This window comes from Heteronotia binoei, chromosome 9, assembly GCF_032191835.1.
Source record: "Heteronotia binoei isolate CCM8104 ecotype False Entrance Well chromosome 9, APGP_CSIRO_Hbin_v1, whole genome shotgun sequence".
Classification (NCBI taxonomy): Eukaryota; Metazoa; Chordata; class Lepidosauria; order Squamata; family Gekkonidae; genus Heteronotia; species Heteronotia binoei.
Genome location: NC_083231.1, coordinates 55609987 through 55631595, shown reverse-complemented (window position 1 = coordinate 55631595; position 21609 = coordinate 55609987). Strand labels below are relative to the sequence as shown.

Here is a 21609-nt window from a genome sequence, read left to right as displayed (position 1 = left end):
AACTTTTCCCCATGAACACTATACCTTTCAGTATGATATGAAAGCTACCTTTAACCTCACCCTAAACCTAACCATACCTCGAACCATAACCTAACTATGACTCAATCTGTAACCCTAACAAAATAATGAGCTGAAATCCAAAGAAGAGTTGGAATCTTTGAACATTACTATGAATTGGTGGTTGAGATCACAAACAGAGTCGAGATACTTTAAAGATAGAGCGATTGGTTTCTTCACCCAACAATATGATTTTGACAAGATAATCTTAAGATCCCAGGAGAAACTGATTGCGAAACTATATTCATTCTTATTATGAATGAAAATCTATGATGAAACTATAAAAGATTGTATGATCAAGTGGGCAAAGAACATAGGTCGTAATATTGGTAGATGAATGGGAGGCCTTATGGAAGCTGAATATTAACTAAGGTGGTTAGGTTCAAGGAGAATGTTTATAAAATGTTTACAGATGGTATGTAACACCTGATAAATTGTCTAAAATGCATATTAACGTATCCAACAAATGCTGGAGATGTAAATCTCTTATGGAAACCTTTTATCATATGTGGTGGTCTTGTGATGTTATTAAAAGATATCGGGAGATGGTGCACAAGCTATTACAAAAAATACTAAAAAACCACATCCAATTTAAACCAGAGTTGTTTTTATTGCCTTCATAATTGCTTTTTAAATATACGCTCTCCCCTTTAATACCTTTTGTGTTTATGTGGCTCTGCTTGTGGAAAGTCTACTTACTTTATTGGGAACACAAGGAGACTAGGGCCCTTGCTACCTGGTCCTTCCTGGGCTTCTTTCAGGGTCTCCAGGCTAAGAGCCACAGGCCAAGAGCCCTTTAGCACTCACAGTGTGAGTGGGGAGGGGAGGGGAAAGGAGATTGTAAACCACTCTGAGATTCCGAGTGAAGGGTGGGGTATAAATTCAATCTCTTTTTCTTGTTCTTGTGGGTGTGGATCATTGGATCCAACTCACAGTCATTATTCCTTTACTCCTGAGTAAACTTATCAGTCATGGTATAAGAGGAATGATTCTTTTATGGATTAAAAACTGGATAAATGATAGGAAGCAAAGAGAAGAAATCAGTGGGGGGACGTTAGCAGTGGGGTTCCACAAGGATTGGTACTGGGGCTGGTACTATTTATTCATAAATGATCTGAAACTAGGGGTGAGTAGTGTAGTGCTCAAGTTTGCAGTTGACACAAAATAAATCATAATGATGAAAACCAAGACTGACTGAAGAGCTCCAAGAGGACCTCCATAAATTGGGTGAGTGTAGCAAATGAAGTTCTGTGTTGGTACCAACGTTCCCTCTAACCTGCAGTCTTGTGAGCAAAAATTCTACTTCATGAGCCACTGGCATTAAAGTTGTGAGCTACTGCATAAATCAGTGTGCTCTGGGGCCATCCTTCCTGAGCGAAGACAAACATGTGAGCTGGAAGCTAAAAATCTGTGAGCTAGCTCACGCTAACTCAGTTTAGAGGGAACACTGGTTGGTACATGTATGGTGATGCAGAATGGGACAAAAAAATCCCACCATCAAGTATGGGCTAATAGGTTTTGAACTTGTTGAGACTTGAGAAGGGAAAAGATCTTGGGGTCACAGTGGATAGCTCAATGAAAGTGTCGAGTCAGTGTGCTGCAGTGGTGAAAAAGGCAAACTGTCAAGGATTATTAGGAAAAGGATTAAGAATAAAACATCTGATATTGTAATGCCCCTGTAGATTTTTTGGGGCTCACAGAACAGGACCCCCTGGTCCAATCTTTTTGAAACTTGGTGGGGGGAGGGATTGAGGACAGGCACCAGGTGCTATGCTGAAAATCTGGTGCTTTCATCTCAAAACAATCCCCCCCGAACCCAACAACTTACTGTACCTCATTCCTTGTCTGAAGAAGTGTGCATGCACTCGAAAGCTTACGTTCTGAATAAAACTAAGTTGGTCTTAAAGGTGCAATCGACTCCTATTTTGTTCTACTACTTCAGACCAACACAGCTGCCTACTTGGATATATAACCATAAGAAGCAATTAAACCAATTTCAACAGAGCCCATAGTAATTTAGTAGTACAGCATACAAGTAACTAGTTGCAATAATAGCCACGTTTCATGTTGCCACTTCATCATTATTGTTAATGTCTTCCTCTTGTTGAGCTGTACATAATGGAGTAAGCCAGTTTCTTTTACTAAAAGCATGTGCAAAGCCTTCCCTTCCATTGCTGGCCAAAACACTCTCCATTCATACTGGATACAAGCATTGAGGCTTCATGAAGTAGTAGGGTTGCCAAGTCCAATTCAAGAAATATCTGGGGACTTTGGGGGTGCAGCCAGGAGACATTAGGGGTGGAGCTAAGATCAAAGCTGTGACAAGCATAATTGAACTCCAAAGGGAGTTCTGGCCATCACATTTAAAGGGACAGCATACCTTTTAAATTCCTTCCTTCCATAGGAAATAATGGATAGGGGCACCTTCTTTGGGGGCTCATAGAATTGGACCCCCTGGTCCAATCTTTTTGAAACTTGGTGGGTATTTTGGGGAGAAGCACTAGATGCTATACTGAAAATTTGGTGCCTCTACCCCAAAAAACAGCCCCCCCAGATACCCGCAGATGAATTCTCCATGATTTTCTATGGGAATAAATCTCCATAGGGAATAACAGTTCCCAGCAGCCATTTCCCTCCCCCCCCCCCGCTTTCTGACGACCCTGAAGCGGGGGGGGGAGGGCCTCCAAACTGGGGGATCCCCTGCCCCCACCTGGGGATTGGCAACCCTATGAAGTAGTCACCTTAAAAATACAAATCACAAAACTCTGATAAAGGTTGTTATTGAACTAATATGGTGCATTTTTGGGAGCCAGGAATGAAATTAAAACTTTAATCTCCAAATTATGCAACTTGGCTATTGCAGGAAACATATACTCTTAAAACTCACCTATTGTTGCAATATACTTTTCTATGTGGAGCAAGCCAGGGAAGGAAAGCACTGGGCAACCATCATGATGATGTCACTGTGACATCATCGCACCCACATGTAAAGCACGTGTGTGAAACCTTTTAGGTAGGGGGTGCGTTGGGGTTCTGCTTTGGGCACTAGAACCCCACACGCTGGGCCTGCATCCAGTGCCTCTCCTCAAAACACTCCCAAGTTTCAAAAAGATTGGCTCAGGGGGTCCAGTTCTATGAACCCCAAAGAAGGTGCCCCTATCCATCATTTCCAATGGAGGGAAGGCATTTAAAAGGTGTGGTAAATGTAAAGCACCAGTAGTTTTCGACTCTGGGGTGACATTGCTTTCACGACGTTTTCACGGCATACTTTTTGCAGGGTGGTTTGCTATTGCCTTCCCCAGTCATCTACACTTTCTCCCCAAGCAAGCTGGGTACTCTTTTTACTGACCTCGGAAGGATGGAAGGCTGAGGTCAACCTGGAGCCAGCTACCTGAACCAGCTTCTGCTGGGATCGAACTTAGGTCGTGAGCAGAGGGCTCCGACGGCAGTACTGCAGCTTTACTATTCTGTGCCACGGGGCTCTTCTTTTAAAAGGTGTGAGGTTCCTTTAAATGTGATGACCATAATTCCCTTTGGAGTTCTATCGTGCTTGTTCCTGGCTCCACCCCCAAAGTCCCCAAGTATTTCTTGACTTGGACCTGGAAACCCTATCCGCAATCATGTATAGTTTATGGCCAATCGCTGTTCCTAATTGTAATACGTCGCAGTTTTAACAATCCATGAGGTACGACATTTCTACAGGAAACTCATAAACGTAGTAGGTAAGCAGTGACCATTCATAGCACCTGTAGTTGATGAAGAATCTAACATGGTTATTCTACTACAATCTGTAATGTTAAAAAAAAAAAGCAACTGGAACGCTATAATATGATGCTTGTTCAACACCACCATTCAACTCTAGGGCTACACGGGGGAAAGATTACGTTAAATGCGCTAAAACAACTTCGTAGATTTTGAAGGACATCCCAGTTGCGAGGGCATTTAAAGAAACGGAAGTTACATGAAAACCCGGGACGGAGAAGGGAACAGTTAGCATCACACATACACACGAAGGTAGTTCTCAATTGTACTTCCGGGCTAAAGTTGACTTGGCTTTATACTTTTAACATGACAGGCACATCAAGGCCTAGAGCGGCAACTTTTCTGCGAGTAAAAGCCCAGACCAAATGGCGCCTTCCAATTGTCACCGGAAGTCAAGGCTGTGTGTTCTGTCTAGTATAGCTCTGTCTTTGTGGTGGCGGGAGGGGCGTGAGCAAATCAAGCAGCTCGGGCAAGTCGGTCAAAGTGTGTGTTCCTCAAGGGCCGCCAGGGGGTGCTGCGAGCTGTGAGGTGGAGCGGGTTTGATTTTTTGCGCGGCATTTTCTTCTCAATCTCTCGCCTGGAGTCGGTTAGGGAGCGAGATGGTAAGTGAGCGGTGTTTGCTTGGGTCTTTGTGGCCATCCTCCTGCCTGCCGCCTTTTCTCCTCAGCACCCGCCTCGTAGACAGAAGGGTGGCGGGGAAAGAGGCGCTGCGGGCGGGAAGCGGAAGGAGAGTCAGAGGGGATTGCTCTCATGGGGCGGTTCTGCAGAGGCAGTGACCCCGTGGTAATTGAGAGCCTGGGCCACAGGCCAGTGTTTGGCAAGGGGGGCGTCACGTGGGGGGAGGGTTGCCGGCAACGTAGAGAGAAAATGACCTGTCCTTTTAATAGAGGCTTAATGGCATGAAAAGTTTTGGCTGCCCTCCAGCGCGTTAAGCCTGGCTTAAAAGGACAAGATATTTTTTCTTCCAGACTATTCGCAAGCCGACTTGTGAGCCCTTGGGACAAGTTTCTCTTCCCTGCAGAAGCATGAGATGGCATGATGGGCCGAGAATTCCAGGGGGGGGGGGGTATCAATTTTGAATGTGCCTTTTTGTAAAAGAATTCCATGCAAGAAGAAAACTAGTGCAGCTCTGTTTGCTTCTTGTGTTGGTTTTCTGTTTACAGGGAGTTTAGGGTGATGTGTTATTTGTTCCTTTCTCTGGGTTATCCTTGAAACAACCAAGCAGGCTGGGATGCTTGGGGTTCCATAACATAACTTGAAGATGGGTAGTTCCAGACTATTAAAATGAAGTTTTAAAAAAAAAACTCAACTAGGCATAACTCCTGTCTGTGACATTACTGTGAATCCCACATTCTGCAACAAGCGTCTCCCCCCTAGATAATCAAACACACTGCAGTCAGGACATATAACATAGTTGTCACCAGTGTTCCCTCTAAGCTGAGTTAGTGTGATCTCGCTCAGTTTTTTCAGCCTTTGGCTCACACATTTTTGTCTTAGGAAAAATGCCCCCAGAACAAGCTAATTTATGCACTAGCTCACAACTTTAATGCAAGTAGCTCACAAAGTAGAATTTTTGCTCACAAGACTTTACAGCTTAAAGCGAGTATTGGTTGTCATTGTCACTGTCTTCTCTGTGGGCTGTGGATGGGCATTCATCTGACCAAGCAAGGGAAGCCATACTGGATCAGACCATCTAATGCAACATCTGTCATGATTAAATAGAGCTTCCATGTTTAGAGGTTGTGTAACTGTCTACCAGTTTGTAAGGGTCATCAGTGGGGAAGTACTGTTACCTTCGCAGTTGCCCCAGTGTAGCATTGAAATAGTCTTTAGTGAGCAGAGTCAGTGCAGATGCAGATGCACCTACAGGCCCTTGCTTTTGGACGCAGACTAGCCCAGATATATAAATGAGGGGTTGAAAACCACTATTTAAAGAGGCCAGCAAACACTTTTCAGTCATGTTGTTAGCAGCTCAGGTAGTTGTTATGTAGTTGAGTTCTTGAGAATTTGAACCTCTTACTTTCTATGGTGTTCTGATAACCACAGGTAAAACCATAATAGGTTAAAAGGTACATGTGTCAGTTTTGGTGGGAAAGTTTAGTAACACTCTGATGGCTAAAAAAAACTGCATTCTATCACAGTTAAAAACTCATGTTCTTCTGACATGATTATGTAACTTTCTTGCTCAGGAGCCTGATCTGAAGGAAATGTGGTTCCAGCTATCCCCTTGACCCATTCTTGGGTGGGATGGCCTGCAGAGCAGAGCCAGTGGCTTCACAGCACCAGTGCAAGTGGACAACATGGGAGATGGGCAAACAAGGGTTTATTTAAGGCTCCTGTACACTGCCTTCTGGCTTTTGGCTGAGTTCGATGTGAGGAAATAGAGACAGTGACTGCAAATTAAGATTTTATTCACTGTGGTTTGAGAATCTTCCAGATGGATAAGTACTTTATAAGACATTCCCCTAGGCTAACATAGCAATATATGCTTCATGTAACGTAATTCCAGAGAAGAAACCATGTTAATCTGTTGCAGCAAAAATAAACAGGAGTCTAGTGGAATCTTAAAGACCCATATTTGTATTCCAGCATAAACATTTATGGATTGCACCCTGTTTCTTGAAATGCAAGGAATCCTTACTATGCTGTCATTTTATGTTGAAGGTAGGAATAAATCGAACCAAAGGACTCTGAAATGCAGGCATTATAAGGTGAAATGTTATTATAGGCAACTCAAATTAATAAAATACAGTCCATTAACTAGTGCTAAGCTGGTTAAAGACCTGCAGTGAGCGCAGAATCCTAGGATTTGTTAAAACAGTGGCCATTTGTAACACGAAAATAATCTCTTTTTTTGCATCTCACAGCCAGGATGAACTCAGTCTTGGGATTTTTACGTCACTGTAAATGTATGCTGTGTTTAGTCTAGATTATATTTCTTTATGTAGAAGACCACACGCGTTTGGTGTGTTGAGCTGGTAGTTTGCTACCTCAGAAATCCACTTTTACAGTTCCGTAGTGGTTTCCCATGATCTTTTTGACCTGAAATCTATGCATAATAATTTGAGGAAGGAGCCTTTCCTTTAGAAACCTTGAAATGACTTAATGGATAGGAAACTTCTGAAACTCCAGGAGAACTTTTTGAAATCCTTTACACTGTTCATCACTGTTTATCAGTGCTCATGGGAAGTATTGCCAGACATCAGAGTGCACCACCCAAGAATGTGATAAGTATATCATTTCCATCAAGCCTATCTTAGCAAAACCTGGAACTATCCACCTATTACTAGTGTGTCATATCAGCCTTCTTCCTTGCTTTCTGACACAGTTCATGAACTACTTGTCATTCTTCTTAACAAAGAGAATCAACACCTTCACCTAAAATATCTGAATTCAACCTAAGTTTGAGCAGAAGATCACAAAGCATGTTTAATAGACCAAACTGTTGTGATCTAAAAAGTCTACTGAAATTTCTCTTCCAGGTGACAGAGGAATATACAGTTATATGCACAGTATATACTGAACTGCATTCATCCCCAAAAGATGTAAAATATACTGTATAAGATGTAATAGCTACTACTCTGTTCTCTTAAAATGTTTAATATAAAGGACAACACATTTTAAAGTTAAAAGCAGTAATATTTATTTGCTTTGTGCTGCTTCAGTACACAATTGGCATGTCACATGGCAACAGTGTTCAGCCTATGTAGATTTATTAATTATGCATACTGAAGTTGTAGGTCTACATAAATTAATGACATGTAAAAATTGCAGTCTGCATAAATTAATGACATGCAAAAATAGTGATTTTTCTGAGGATGAGATATAAATCATTGCTTACTTCACTTGTATTTGAACAAAGTTGGAGTCATTGGCATCTTTAAGACCAGCGAAATTTTATTTAAGGTATAAGCTTTTGTGTGCAAGCACGCTTCTTCAGATAAGAAATGCATTTTTGGAGTAGAGGTCTGACCTGAGTAAAACCTTTACCAGGAAGTTTTTAAAGTTTGGGCAGAGAACAGGCAGGGAGAGAGAAATCAGTTCAACAACTTTCCAGCCTCACTTCAGCTACCTCTTTAGAAATGTTAGTAGGTCCAGCTAGAGATAATAGGGTGGTCTAGTCTCACTCACTCCTCCAAGCAGGAAACAGAGATTCAGAGGTATTAAAGACTAGAAGGACTTAAGGAAGAAATTTCTGGAAACTTCAGGAAAAGCTTCTTTGACCCAACCTGACCTGGTCTGTAGGTGAAGAAACAGATATGATAAAAACTTGAAACAAGGAGGAAATCCATTTTTTGCTGGTTCCATAGAAGCAAACCAAACTGAGGTTTGAAAGAGGTAGCCATTGCCACGTGCAGGCCTAAAGGAGCCTTCAGGGTAGTGGACACTCTAGAGCAGGGGTGTCAAATATGCAGCCCAGGGGCCGAATCAGACCCCCAGAGGGCTCTTATCAGGCCCCCGAGCAACTGGCTCTTGTCTTCTTCCTTCTTCCTCTCTCTTGCTTCCTTTTGCAACTCAGCTTGTTTTACAAGGCTTGCTCAGTTGCACAGAAGCTACAAAGCAAAACCTCAATTTTCTCCATTGGTTGAGGCTCCTTCCCCTCCTGGTCCCCTGGGGAAGCAGGGAAAGAGCCAGTTCCCTGGATCCCATGGGAGAAATACAAAGAAAGCACCTTTAAGACCAACAAGTGCTAATGTTTAAACATGTTTTAAGGGGTTTTTTTTAAAAAAGAAACATTTAGTCATGTTTGTCTGTGTCCTTTTAAAAGTTTATGTCTGCTAAATAATCTTAAATAGGTACACACTTGGCCCAACCCAACACGGGTTGGCCCGACGAGGTCTCATTTATATCAGATCCAGTCCTCATAACAAATGAGTTTGACACCCCTGTTCTAGAGATTTGTAACTTTCTAAGCTAAGGAGCCCCAGTAAGAGCCTCGCAGCGCAGAGTAGTAAAGCTGCAGTACTGCAGAACCTGAGTTCGATCCCAGCGAAAGCTGGTTCAGGTAGCCGGTTCCAGGTTGATTCAGTCTTCCATCTTTCCAAGGTCGGTAAAATGAGTACCCAGCTTGCTGGGGGGAAAGTGTAGATGACTGGCGAAGGCAATGGGGTAAAAAACTTGCTCTCCACCCCCGGACCAAAAGAAGCCAGGTTATGCGTGACAAGATCTAGGGCTTTTTCAGTGGCAGCACCAGAGCTCTGGAATGCTCTTCCAGAAGCCGTACGGGCCCTGCGGGATCTGTCTGCGTTCTGCAGGGCCTGTAAGACCGAGTTGTTCAAGCAGGCCTTTGATGCTTGACAAAAAGATGGCTGCCACCGGACATCACACAGAATGCCGGTGATCACTGTTTGGAAATTTAATGCCGCCTATAATGTATGGATTCAGCACTATATAATGGTTTTAAAAAAAATTGTAATATGTTTTTAAAAACTGAAAAATGTAAATTATGGTTTTATATGGTTTATTGGTTTAATCGTGTGGATATGATGTTGTGAGCCGCCCTGAGTCCGCTTGCGGAGAGGGCGGGATATAAGTCGAACGTAATAAATAAATAATAAATAAATGGCAAACTACCCCGTAAAAAGTCTGCTGTGAAAACGTTGTGAAAGCAACTCACCCCAGAGTCGAAAATGACTGGTGCTTGCAGAGGGGACTACCTTTTTAAGCTAAGGAGTCTGCCTTATATTTAACAACAGACAGGGCATGTATAGATGGCGGGACAGAGAAATTGTGTATTTTGAATTCCTTGCCCAGGCTGGGGTTGTGCTAAGACTATGCTTATAAACATTTTCTTTTCCATAAGTACTTTATAACTGTTGATCCTGTTAATGGTCCTCTGTAGCTCATAGACCTCAACTGTCTTCGACACACAATTTAAAAGGAAGAAGACAGTCAGTTGGCACAAGGCAGAAAACTGCCCCCATAGTGACCAGGCACTGGGCAGTAGGGGACACAGAGGCAAGGCCAGAGCAGGACTGTTCCACCACATCCTATCTGAAGAAGTGTAGTTGCAAATAAAAGTTTATACTTAATGGTGCCACTGGACTCAAACTTTGTTCTGCAAGATTCAGACCAATACGGCTACCCACCTGAAGCTATGCACTTGTCTTTGTTTATTTAAAAACTGAGGGTAAATTACATGAGAAGTCCCATGAAGGGTATCTCTTTAAAGTTAACAAAGCAATATGTGAAGCTTGACAGCGATATTTAGATCATTGTATTTTTTCTATTTAGTCAAAGAAAAGGGGACTGAGCATTGAAGAGAAGAGAACTCGGATGATGGAAATATTTTTTGAATCAGTAAGTAGCATTTGCCATTGCAAACTGTCACGAATAGTTTCACCATAAACATGTTTTCTAATAAGAATTTTTTTTTGTTTCCCCTGAGCCTCTACAGCAAGAAAATATAAGACTTCTGCTTAGTAAGGTCTCTGTTAATCAAGAATGATGTGTCTACTTATAGGCTTGTTTTGAATATCTTTTATGGGAAAGGCAGTGAACTGTATGGTGAACTCCAGAAGTTCATCAGTGATGCATCTGCCTTCAGCCTGTTTCAGTTCGTTTTGTGACCTGACTTTGAATTGGATTGTTGGATGATCTTTGTTTTCAGGTGGGACTGGACAGTTGACAATAGCATTGGATTCAGTATTGGAACTACCAGCATTTTGTTGGGTTTTAAATATGGATTTTATTCAAATTCTTGTTTTAACTATGCACTCTTGAGCCCAAAAGGGAAAAGTATAATACAAACATTTTGATTAAAAAGTGAGCTTGATGTGTAGGCATGGCTCAGAGCAGGTTTGATGCAAACTGAATAATGTGTCCCATAAGTTCCTGTGATGCCAGAGAATATGTTGGAATGTCCTGTCAGATGTAGGGCCATTGCATAGGGAGATGGCAATGCCAGAAGCAGCACAATTGCCTTAGATTTGCATGTTGTTGCTAGTATGATTGATGCTTCTTGAACGCACTCGTCTGTCAGGTTGAGCCAGCCCAGCCCTGCTGTTTTGAACACAAGGGTCGTATAAACTGGTCTCTTATTCTAGTAAAATGTTTTCAGAAATCTTTGTGTAAAAAATCTATGTGTAAATACTTTTCTGGCATTACAAGAGTGTACTGTAAAAAAAAAATCCAGTCGAGAACTTTAAAGTATTTTAAAATATTGTACGTGAGAGCCATGTGTTCTGTTGAACGTTTTCTTTGCTGGCTGGCAAAGGGTGTGGTAGAGTAGCATTGAATAGTTTGAACCCAGCAATGCTTTCCACCCAACTTTGGTAAACACAGCTCTTGATTACTAAGTGCCAATCAAAAAGGCTTTACATTTAATGCATGTTGAGTGTAAATAATACAGTTAAAATGAGAGTGTATTAAATTTAGTTTCCCAAATTCAGTAATGCCTACTTATTTTTTTATATATCAGGTACTTTTTAGCTATTTCATAATACAGGCTTCTAAATACCAGTATTTAGAAAGTGAATCTTCCACCTTTTCTCTTACGGAGCTTAACTTTTTGTCATTTGTGAAACAGGAGCAAGCAGATTTAGATGTGTGTTAATTAAGTTGAACGGGAGATAATATAACGACAGGTGTTCTGTGAATCAGTGGGACTGAAGTGGATTCAGAAAGTTATAAAGCAAAGCAAAACAAAATACTCAGCTGCTTGCTACCAATTGAACAGGCTAGGAATATTAGAAAGATGGAACTGGTTGCCTGTTGTGTTCCGAGTTCGCTTCAAGGTGTTGGTATTAACCTTTAAAGCCCTTTATGATCAGGGACCTGCCTATCTACGGGACCGCCTTTCCCCATATATCCCCCAGAGAGCACTGCGATCAGGGACAAAAAATCTGCTGTCTGCCCCTGGCCCAAAAGAAGCCAAGTTATGCATAACGAGATCCAGGGCTTTTTCGGTGGCAGCACCAGAACTTTGGAACACCCTCCCAGAAGCTATAAGGGCCCTGCGGGATTTGTCGGCGTTCCGCAGGGCCTGTAAGACTGAACTGTTTAAACAGGCTTTTGTGGTTGATTGAAAATGGGCTGCCACCAGACATCCTACAGAATGCTGGCGATCATAGTCAGAAGTCAATACCGCCTAGATTGGACTAAGACAGAGCTAATAGTTTTAAAATTGATAAGTAAATTATGGTTTTATATGTTTTATTGAATTGATTGTTTTTATGATGTTGTAAGCCGCCCTGAGTCCGCTTGCGGAGAGGGCGGGATATAAATGTAAAGTAATAAATAAATAAATAATAAACTGTTCACAAGTTACTTGGTAAATGTGGCAGAACAAGAAAAGGAAAATTAAAACATAGTTTTTGATATGTTTATAAAAGGTTCATGCAATTTAGAACCTCCAATCAATTTTTGCCTAAGAGGAAGAATCTAATTCTTGGCTACTTAATGACACAGATTTCTGAAGCTGGTCTTGAAAATGCAGAAGGGTGCAGAACTGAAATGAGTCAAAAGTCAAGCCATTCTGCCAATACCTGTGAAAACCAGAAAGGTGATCTGGTTTCTTATGCATATTTTGACATGGCTGTCATCCTGAGTCCTCTTTGCAGGGGAAGGAATCTTAGGCAGTGCTAATTTGTGTACCTTTCAAGTCATCATGTATTTATAAGTGTCTTTCTTTCTTTCTTTTTTTTGCCAGAAAGATGTGTTTCAGTTAAAGGATATTGAGAAAATTGCTCCCAAAGAAAAAGGAATAAGTGAGTGCTTGTTTTTCTCCAAGTCATGTGGCTCCTCAAACACTAACAAATGTTGTGGAAGAGGTCATCCAGGGATTTGGAGTGAGGTATCATAGATATGTGGATGATACTTAGCTCTGACTCTCCTTAATAACTAAGCCAGGTGGGTCAGTGGAGGTCTGACACAGTGCCTGGAGAAGGTAATGGGATGGATCAGGGGCAGTAAACTGAAACTGAATCTAGATAAGACGAGGTGCTATTGGTCAATGGAGAAGTTGCTTGGGGATTATGGAGGCATCCTGTCCTGGAAGTGATTGCACTTCCTATGAAGGAACAGGTGCATAGCTTGGGGGTCCTACTAGAATAGATCATCAGGTCTCCACCATGGGACACATAATCTTATATCACTTCCAGCTGGTTCACGTCCTATAGTCATTCCTCAAAAAGCATTTTCTGGGCATAGTGAACTATGCTCTGGTTACATCCAAGTTAGATCACTGTGATGATTTCGGTGTGGGTCTGCCCTTGAAAATGATTCAGAAACTTTAGTTAGTCCTAAATACAGTGGCCAGACTTCTGTCAGGGGTTAGTTACAAATATCACCCTGATGCTGAAAGATCTGTACTGCTTACATGTCTGTTTTCAGGTGCAATTCAAAGTGCTGGTTATTCCCTGGTTGTTATTTAGGGTTGTTATTTAGTGTACCAGAAAGATCATATTTTCTCACAATATCCAGTCCATCAGTGACTCTCAAGCCCTGACTTCTGTACCCTACTTTCAGAGGTGAGGTGGGTGATGAGACAGGTGATTTTCTGTGCTGGAGACTTGCCTTTGGAATGCCTTTTCCCTTGAGGCTTATCTGGTGCCTGCTTTACTTTCTTTCAGATGTGAGGCCAAAATACATCTTTTTACCTAAGCTTTTAATTAGGGGTTTTATCTTATCAGTCTTTTTAATGATCTGCTTCTGTTTTATGTTGCTTATGTCTAATCATTTGTTTTTAATGGCTTGTTTTTTAATATTGTGGTGATGTTAACTGTAAAATGCCTTGAGCAGGGCTTGGAAAGGCAGCAAATAAATAAAATATGATGTTCATGACTTTGACAGCTGCAATGTCAGTGAAAGAGGTCTTACAGAGTTTAGTCGATGATGGTATGGTGGACACTGATAGAATTGGGACTTCGAATTACTTTTGGGCTTTTCCAAGCAAAGTTCTTCATGGAAAAAATTGTAAGCTGGAAGAACTGAAGAAACAGGTAATTCAAAAGTTGATATTCTGTATATCTAGTCGTTATTTGTATGCTTGAAGGCAAACCACCTCCCCAAATAACATTTCTTTCCAACTCTGTTCTATCGTTGGATGATAAATATGTAATATGTTGTTGTATTCTTGTCTATGTACATAACAGAAGCCTGCTAGCCTTTATTTCTTTTTTGTCCTCTGTGTATATTCAGTTATGGTTAAGAAGTAAAACCCATTGCATCTCTAATTAACAGAATTATTAAGTGGAAGAGTTCTAAAAAGCAAAACATTTCTGTCTCATAGAAAGTGCTATAAAATGTTTATTTTCCAATCAGAACTATTGTTCCAGCCAGTAAAACAGAAATATAACATTAATACCTTAAACTAACTTGCTTGGTAGTTCTGCTTCTACACAAGTGGCCACTTAGTGGGAAATATAAAGCATTGGTTTCTTTCAATAAACAGAATCATGAGGATCAGACTACATGATACATTTGGCCACAAGTGAGATTGGGAAAGCCCTGACCAGATTCCTTTTCCCTCTGTCACACAGCAGCTTCCGGGGATTTACCCAAGTTATGCTGGGCCCAAATTGGGTTGGGATTGCATTGCTGGGGAGTTGAGAGGACCTCCAGCCTTATCTTTATTCTCCCCTGCTATTTTCCTGAGCCAAAACTGCCCTGCAGTGATGCCCTCCCTGAATAATGCCCTCCCTGAAGCAGTTGCAGCTTTGGTAACTGGTGGGAGAAGAGGCTGGAGACCTTCCTGCCCCAGTGGTGTTGTCCCAATGCAAATCTGTCCCTATAGTGATTGGGTAAGCAAGTTCCCTGTATTGTGTACTCTGTTCCTAAGACTAATATTCAATAAGTACAATCTTGAAATCTCTGAAATGCAGGATTTAAATACTCAGAATTATCTATTACTAATTTAAAAAATTCTTATAACTACATAAAACAGAATAATTCTAATACGTTTCTGTGGTATAAAATCACACCATCAGTGACAAGGTAAGTAATGATCCAGGCAAATCATCTAGAATCATATGACTTCAAACGTCTAGGGTTTCCGACAGAAGATACATTTCATGTATAGCCTGTGTGTGTATGCAACATATATATGATAGCCTCTTTCAGCCCTTTTCCTCCTCCTCTTTTTATCATGCTTAGAGGGAAAGAATTTCTCTCTGTATCTGCAGTCTTCTAATATTTTATTGAACCCCAAAGATAGATTTGCAGCTCTTGGGAAAGCTTCTCTGACACGTTGGACTGAGCGCTTATATTAAAGCTGAAGTGGGTTTGTGGGGTTATTATTGTATAATAGTGTTTTCTTATACAAATACATGACTTTATGTAAACTACGTATATACATACTAGTTGCCCTTTGTGTTTGAGTAGATAGAATAATACTGTATATACAGTATCTATAATTGCATGATGCTAAAAAATCTTAAAAGAACATGCCCTGCCTGCAGGCTTATAGTTTAATTCCCCAGGAAGTTTATTTAATTGTATTTTTCTACAGAACATGCTTTACAGGATAATAAAATGTTCTGATGAGACATCAGGTGCTTGTATTCTTTTCCATTTGAATAATTGCTTTAAGTGTTTCTCAGTCGATAGATAGCACAGCCATTTGAATCCACAATACCTAGAGAGTTGTTTTTGTTGCTATTTAATGTTTTTGTTGGGTGTACTAAGTATTCCACAGGAAACAGATACAAGAGCCTCATTCTCCTTTTAGAGGTCTCTCCTTTTCTCCCCTTGCGTATTTCAGGATAACTAGCTACTTGATATTTCTTATCAAATGCGTGTGTTAAGTGCCATCAAGATGCTTCTGGTTGTGGTTACCCAAATTAATGTCTTCCCAAACGTCCTATCGTTAACATATTTGCTCAGGTCTTGTAAACTGTGGGCCATGATTTTCTTGATTGGGTCAATCCATTACATGTTGAATGTTCCTCTTTTCCTGCTGCTTTTGACTTTTCCTAGTGTTATTGTCTTTTCTAGTGACTCTTATTGTGTGTTCTTGTAGTATGAGAGCTCAGTTTAGTCAATTTAGCTCATAGGGAGCGTTCAGGCTTGATCTGATCTAGAACCCACTTATTTGTCTTATGGCGGTCCATGGTATCCATTAAACTCTCATCCAATGCCACATTTCAAATGAATCAACTTTCTTCCTCTCTGTTTTCTTCATGTTCACGTCCAAACATAATGAGATAAATGATCTTGATCTTGGTGAGCAGCAGTCAAAACAATCAGATGTTGTAACCCTGACCTGCATAGCCCAGGCAAGCCCAATCTTGTCAGATCTCAGAAGCTAAGCAGGGCTGACTCTGGCAAGTACTTGGATGGGAGACCTCCTTAGAATACCAGCAATTGGAAAGCAGGGGCAGATTTTATTCAGCTACCTCTCTGAATATCCTCCATGCCCCCAGTAGGGGTCAGTCAACAGAGGTCACCACAGCTTCCTGGTGCACACACATACACACACTCTCACACATACATGTATTTAAAAAGACAAAAAAACCCCAACCAAATGTTACAACACGCCCATTTCTTTTAAAATGAACCATAGCTTTTCATGATCTACACAGTCAAAAGCTTTGCTGTAATCTACGAATCACAAGCTGATTTTCTTCGGACATTTTCTTCTTCTTATGCTGTAGTAACCAACATAAATTTGCAATATAATCTGTAGTGCCTCTTTCTTTACTGAATCCACCTTGAACATGGCATTTCTCATTCTAGCATATCTTGTTCTCATTGTTTGTTGATTTGAACATTACTTTGCTTGCATGAAAAATTAATGTGATGGTCGGATAGTTGCTAGATAATAATTGATAGATAGCTGATAGATGTCTCCTTTTTTGGAACTGGAGTGTAAATTGAGAGTTTCCAGTCTGTGGGCCATGGTTTTGTTTTCTATGTTTGTCAGCATATTTTCCTTAAGATTGTGATGCACTCAATTTCTGCGGCTTGGAATAGCTCTACTGTTATCCCATCTGCTCCTAGTGATTTGTTACTCCCAATTGCTCTCCATTTAGCTTTCACTTCACTTTCTAAAACTTTAGGTTCTTCCCCAAAAGATTCTTTTTGGAAGGAATCTGTAATTGTTTAATCTCTTCTGTATAATTCTTCACGTATCGTTTTAATCTTTTCTATTTTGTCCTGTTCAGTTAATGTGTTTCCAGTACGCCTAATAGTGCTTTAAATTTCCCATTGTTTTCTTGGATCTTGTGGAACATGTCTCTTGTTCTTCCATTTTTGTTGTTTTCGTTACATAACAGTTCTCTTTGTTTCCATGTGCAAGTCACTGGAACGCTTCATTTAGGCTTCTGATTCTATTTCTGTCACTTTTTACATTTGATTCTCATGTAGCCTTAGCAATTAAAAGAGTTTCACCAATCATTAATCCATCCAGGCTTTTCGTTTCTTTTGACTACAGGTGTAGTCTTTGCACTTTCTTCATTGATAATGTCTCTTGTTTCTGCACTTAATTCTTCTGGTTCCTGTTTATTTGAACTTAGTAATGCAAATCTGTTTGTTACATGGTCTTTAAACTTTTCAGGAATGTTGTTTAGGTTGTATTTTGGTACTATGAATGTTTTGGATTTTTTTCCTCCAGCTTTATTCTGATTTTCTATGTTAACAATTCATGATCTGTACCACAGTTAGCTCCTAGTCTTGTTTTAGCAGATTCTCCATCTTCTGCTTCCAATTATGTAATCTATTTGATTTCTGTATTGGCCATCCAGTGATGTCCTCATACACAATCATCTGTTTGGTTACCTGAAAAGTGTTCACAATAAATAAATCATCTTCACAAATTTCTGTGAGTTGCTCTCCTGCTTAATTTTGTGCTCTTAGCCCAAATCTTCCAACAGTATTTGATTCTGCTTTGTTTCCTACTTTTGCAATCCAGTCTCACCTCTGATTATCAACACATCTTGTTTAGATGTGAAATCAGTTTCTTCCAGGACATCTGCCATCAACATCTGGACAAGCAAACAAGACTATAAACAGTTCTTTGATTTTGATTTAGAATCCTGGTTTGTTATTTATTTAGTCTGGGGGGGTGTAGAAATGGCCCAGCAGGAACTCATTTGCATATTAGGCCACACACCCTGACACCAATCCAGCCGGAACTGTGTTCCTGCTCAAAAAAAGTCCTGTATTTAGTGCATTTTTATCTTGCCCTTCCTGCAAAGATGTTAGGGCAGCATACATTGTTCTCTTCCTCCTCCATTTTATCTTGAAAACAGCCCTGAGGAAAGGTTAGGCTGGCAGAATGGCCCATGGTCAACCACTGAAACCTATGGACGGTAGCCCTTAGTTCTAGAACAAATGAGTTCATTCACATGTTCAGATAGAGCACAGAATAAGCCCTTCAGGCATCTAATAGAGCCATAATTAAATGTTTCCCATATAAATACCTCACTGCAGATATAAATTTAGTCTGTAAGGCAGGTGTATCACTTAGCCTTCTTTCTGATGTTCTGGCTTTCCACCAATGGAGTCTTTATGTGAAGATTGCTATTAGACATGTGAATCCCCTCCCCTCACTCGTAAGGGGAGTTTACTCACTTCTGAAAGTGAAATAATGAATTATTTTTACACTTAATATTCTGCTAGTATGCTTTTCATATTCTGCTAGCGCACTTATTGTATTATTTCATTGTAGATACAGGTGGAAAGCCATGTTGGTCTGAAGCAACAGAACAAAGTTTTGAGTCCAGTGGCACCTTTAAGACCAATAAAGTTTAATTCTGGGTATAAACTTTTGTATACATGCACATGAAAGCTGATACCAAAAATAAAACTTTGTTAGGCTTAAAGTTGCCACTAGACTCAAAGATTTCAGTGTAGTTATTAGAAAATGCATATGCTGAAGTAAATTTTGCCTGTGCATAGTCAAACTTTCACTTATGCAGGTTCAGCAACTACTGTTCAAATCCTAAACTTTGAGGAATTGCTGAGCCACACCCAGAACACTTTGGACTAGCAGTGGTGTCTGACTCATCTGCACTCAGCCAAGAAAAAAAAGCCTCTGGTGTGGCAGAGTGTGACTAAAGTTGCATGTGTATTAACTTTGCAAGTAAAATGCCATCTTGTTGACCTAGAAATGCAAGCAGAGATTATGAATATGATAGTAAAAAATACCTGACTTCTGTGTTTGTGGTATTTTGCCTGTGCATAGTCAAATTCTTTTTGCTCAAATACCTCTGTCTGGTATTCAAATATACTAGTTCAGCAAATAAATAATATTTAACAAGCCTTCTAGTGAAAAACTTCTACATCAGACTCTTTTCTTGTTGCATGGTCACAAACAATGTCTCATACTTCCATTTACTTCTGAGGAAAATGAAGCTAAGAACCAGTAACTTGGCTTGTCATCTCCCACCAGATCCATGACAGATCAGATTTCTGAATCCATTTCTTCCCAACACAGGCATATCCAAGAATTAATTACACTTTTTTTCCAACAGCAGACCTCTCAATTGATGCAGATGGCCACTGACCAAATTAGGTCATCATGATGGAGCCCTGTTAATTCTCTCTATTCAGGAAGGGTTCTCCCATCACTTTCCTCCAGGAATAGCAGGAATGGCACTGGAGATACTTTATTCAAATAAAATAACAATTTATTGGCTATAACCGGGTGGGAATAAGCAGACACTTTTAGGACCTTCAGGTAGATATTTTGTTTTTGCACCACACTCGATCTCTATGGCACTCTCCAAAAGACCTCCTCTGTGATCCCTCCCCAAATGTCTCTCTCCCAGGAATAATTTTTTATCCAATCACTACAACTGTCAAAACCCAGCTCCCTCTTTAGAACTCTGTGGGCTTGTCATAACTCACCCCAGCACCTCCCTTTGTTTATTCACTCTGACAGGGTTGCATTTAAGATTTAGCACCTCCATGCTGGGGAATTCATGTAGGGGTTCTTCTGTTTCCTAGCTTCCTCTGCTCTAGAAGAAGCCCTAAAGAAGCTGCTAAGGATAACTGCCACCACAAAAGAACGAATAGCAATAGCACTTTTATTAATTTAATTTAATTAATTGATTAATTTTAAACTCATTAGAATCTAAAATGTTGGATGTAACCTTGTTTTTATATAATGCTGTTAGCCGCCCTGAGCCTGCTCCGGCGGGGAGGGCGGGATACAAATAAAATTATCCTATCCTATTATCCTAGACCTTCAACACCCAGCCCAGTCAGGGAGGTATTTAGGGAAACACAGGTTGGTATACACCGCCTTTCGGTAGTCTGCCACTACTCCTTTAAAAATAACACCCAGGAGGGGGAAAGGAGAAACCCCACCTGGCTTCACTAAGGACTAAGCCAACAGCCCTGCAAGGAAGGCCACTTCCAGGCTGCAACCACACCCACTGCTGGTTGGACAGAAATGTAGCCATTGTCTAAAGTCACTGAATCCCTAGATAACTGTAATACACAGCACACAGAAATTAGCGCTAAAGAAAGGTTAATGCTTTTTATTAAAGTAACAAAGCAGTCAGAGGTTAAAATAATCATTAAGGTGGTGCAATGCAGAAAATAAAAACATCATACAAGTAGCTAACTAAACAGTCATTGGATAGGCAGAAATTTACCATGTGGGATGATAGCCTTATCTCTTCAGCCAACAGCACTTTTTTATCTTTGAAGAATGGCCAGAGGGAGTGGCAGAGCAGCAAGCCTGTTGCATTCCACACCCCTCCGCACACAAACTTCTGCTAGTACATTGTTATGATATTCCCAGCCTTCATTGGCTGTTTCTGCTATTCTATAGCCTTGTCTTATTGCTGTGTTCCCCTGCTATAGTGTAATCAGATTTGAATTCTCTGGCAGTTCCAGTCATGTGCTGGCAGGTCCAGTTCCAAGATAACTTATCCATAGCTCTGGCAGAGTTTGTCCTTGAAAGGGCAGCTGCTGTGGGAGCCCTCATCCCCACCCACCTCACAGGGTGTCTTTGTGACGGAGGAAGATAAAGGAGATTGTGAGCCACTCTGAGATTCGAAGTGGAGGGTGGGATATAAATCCAATAGCAGCATCATCATCATCATTTTTCAGGCCATTCTAAAGTATTATTTCTGGAATTCACAGTGTCACTATATAAAAATATTTTTTTCCACTCATAAGAACATGAGAAGTCATGTTGGATCAGGCCAATGGCCCACCCAGTCTAACGCTCTGTCATACAGTGGCAAAAAAATCCCAGGTGCCATCAGGAGGTCCAGCAGTGGGGCTAGGACACTAGAAGCCCTCCCACTGCCCCCCCAGATCCAAGAATACAGAGCATCACTTGCCCCAGAAAAAAAGTTCCATCTATACTAGGGATGTCAAACATGAAGCCTGGGGGCCAAATCAGGCCCCCGGAAGGCTCCTATCAGGCCTCTGAGCATTTGGCTATCGTCTGCTTCCTTCTCCCTCACTCGCTTCATTTTGCATCACAGCTTGCTTTGTCAGGCTTGCTCAGTTGCACAGCAGAACTACTTAGCTAAGCCTCTCTTCTGTTGGTCCCCTGGGGAAGGAGGGAAAGAGCCAGAGCTTCCTTTTCCCAGTTCCCTGGATCACACAGAAGAGATACATAGAAAGCACCACTAAGACCAATATGTGCTAATGTTTTAAGCATATTTTATTTTAAGTTTTTAAAAAACCTTTGTGTTGTCTGTGTTCTTTATATAGTTTATATCTCTGCTACATGGCATTATATAACTTTACGACACACATGACCTGGCCCAACAAGGTCTCATCTATGTCAAATCCAGCCCTCATAACAAATGAGTTTGACATCCCTTGTCTATACCTTGTGGCTAATAGCCCCTGATGGACCTCTGCTCCATATCAGCAAACAACAAA

The 21609-nt window shown here is 40.9% G+C and overlaps 1 protein-coding gene across 1 annotated transcript in view; it reads left to right on the top strand.

The window, feature by feature from the left end:
• Window positions 1–4154: 4154 nt before the first annotated feature.
• MND1 (meiotic nuclear divisions 1) overlaps window positions 4155–21609 on the top strand; it is a 44386-nt gene continuing 26931 nt past the window's right edge. The window contains exons 1-4 of the mRNA XM_060246630.1: window positions 4155–4421; window positions 10054–10119; window positions 12470–12527; window positions 13612–13760. Coding sequence (XP_060102613.1) covers window positions 4419–4421; window positions 10054–10119; window positions 12470–12527; window positions 13612–13760 — 276 coding nt within the window. The 5' untranslated portion in view covers window positions 4155–4418. The remainder of the gene's footprint in view (window positions 4422–10053; window positions 10120–12469; window positions 12528–13611; window positions 13761–21609) is intronic.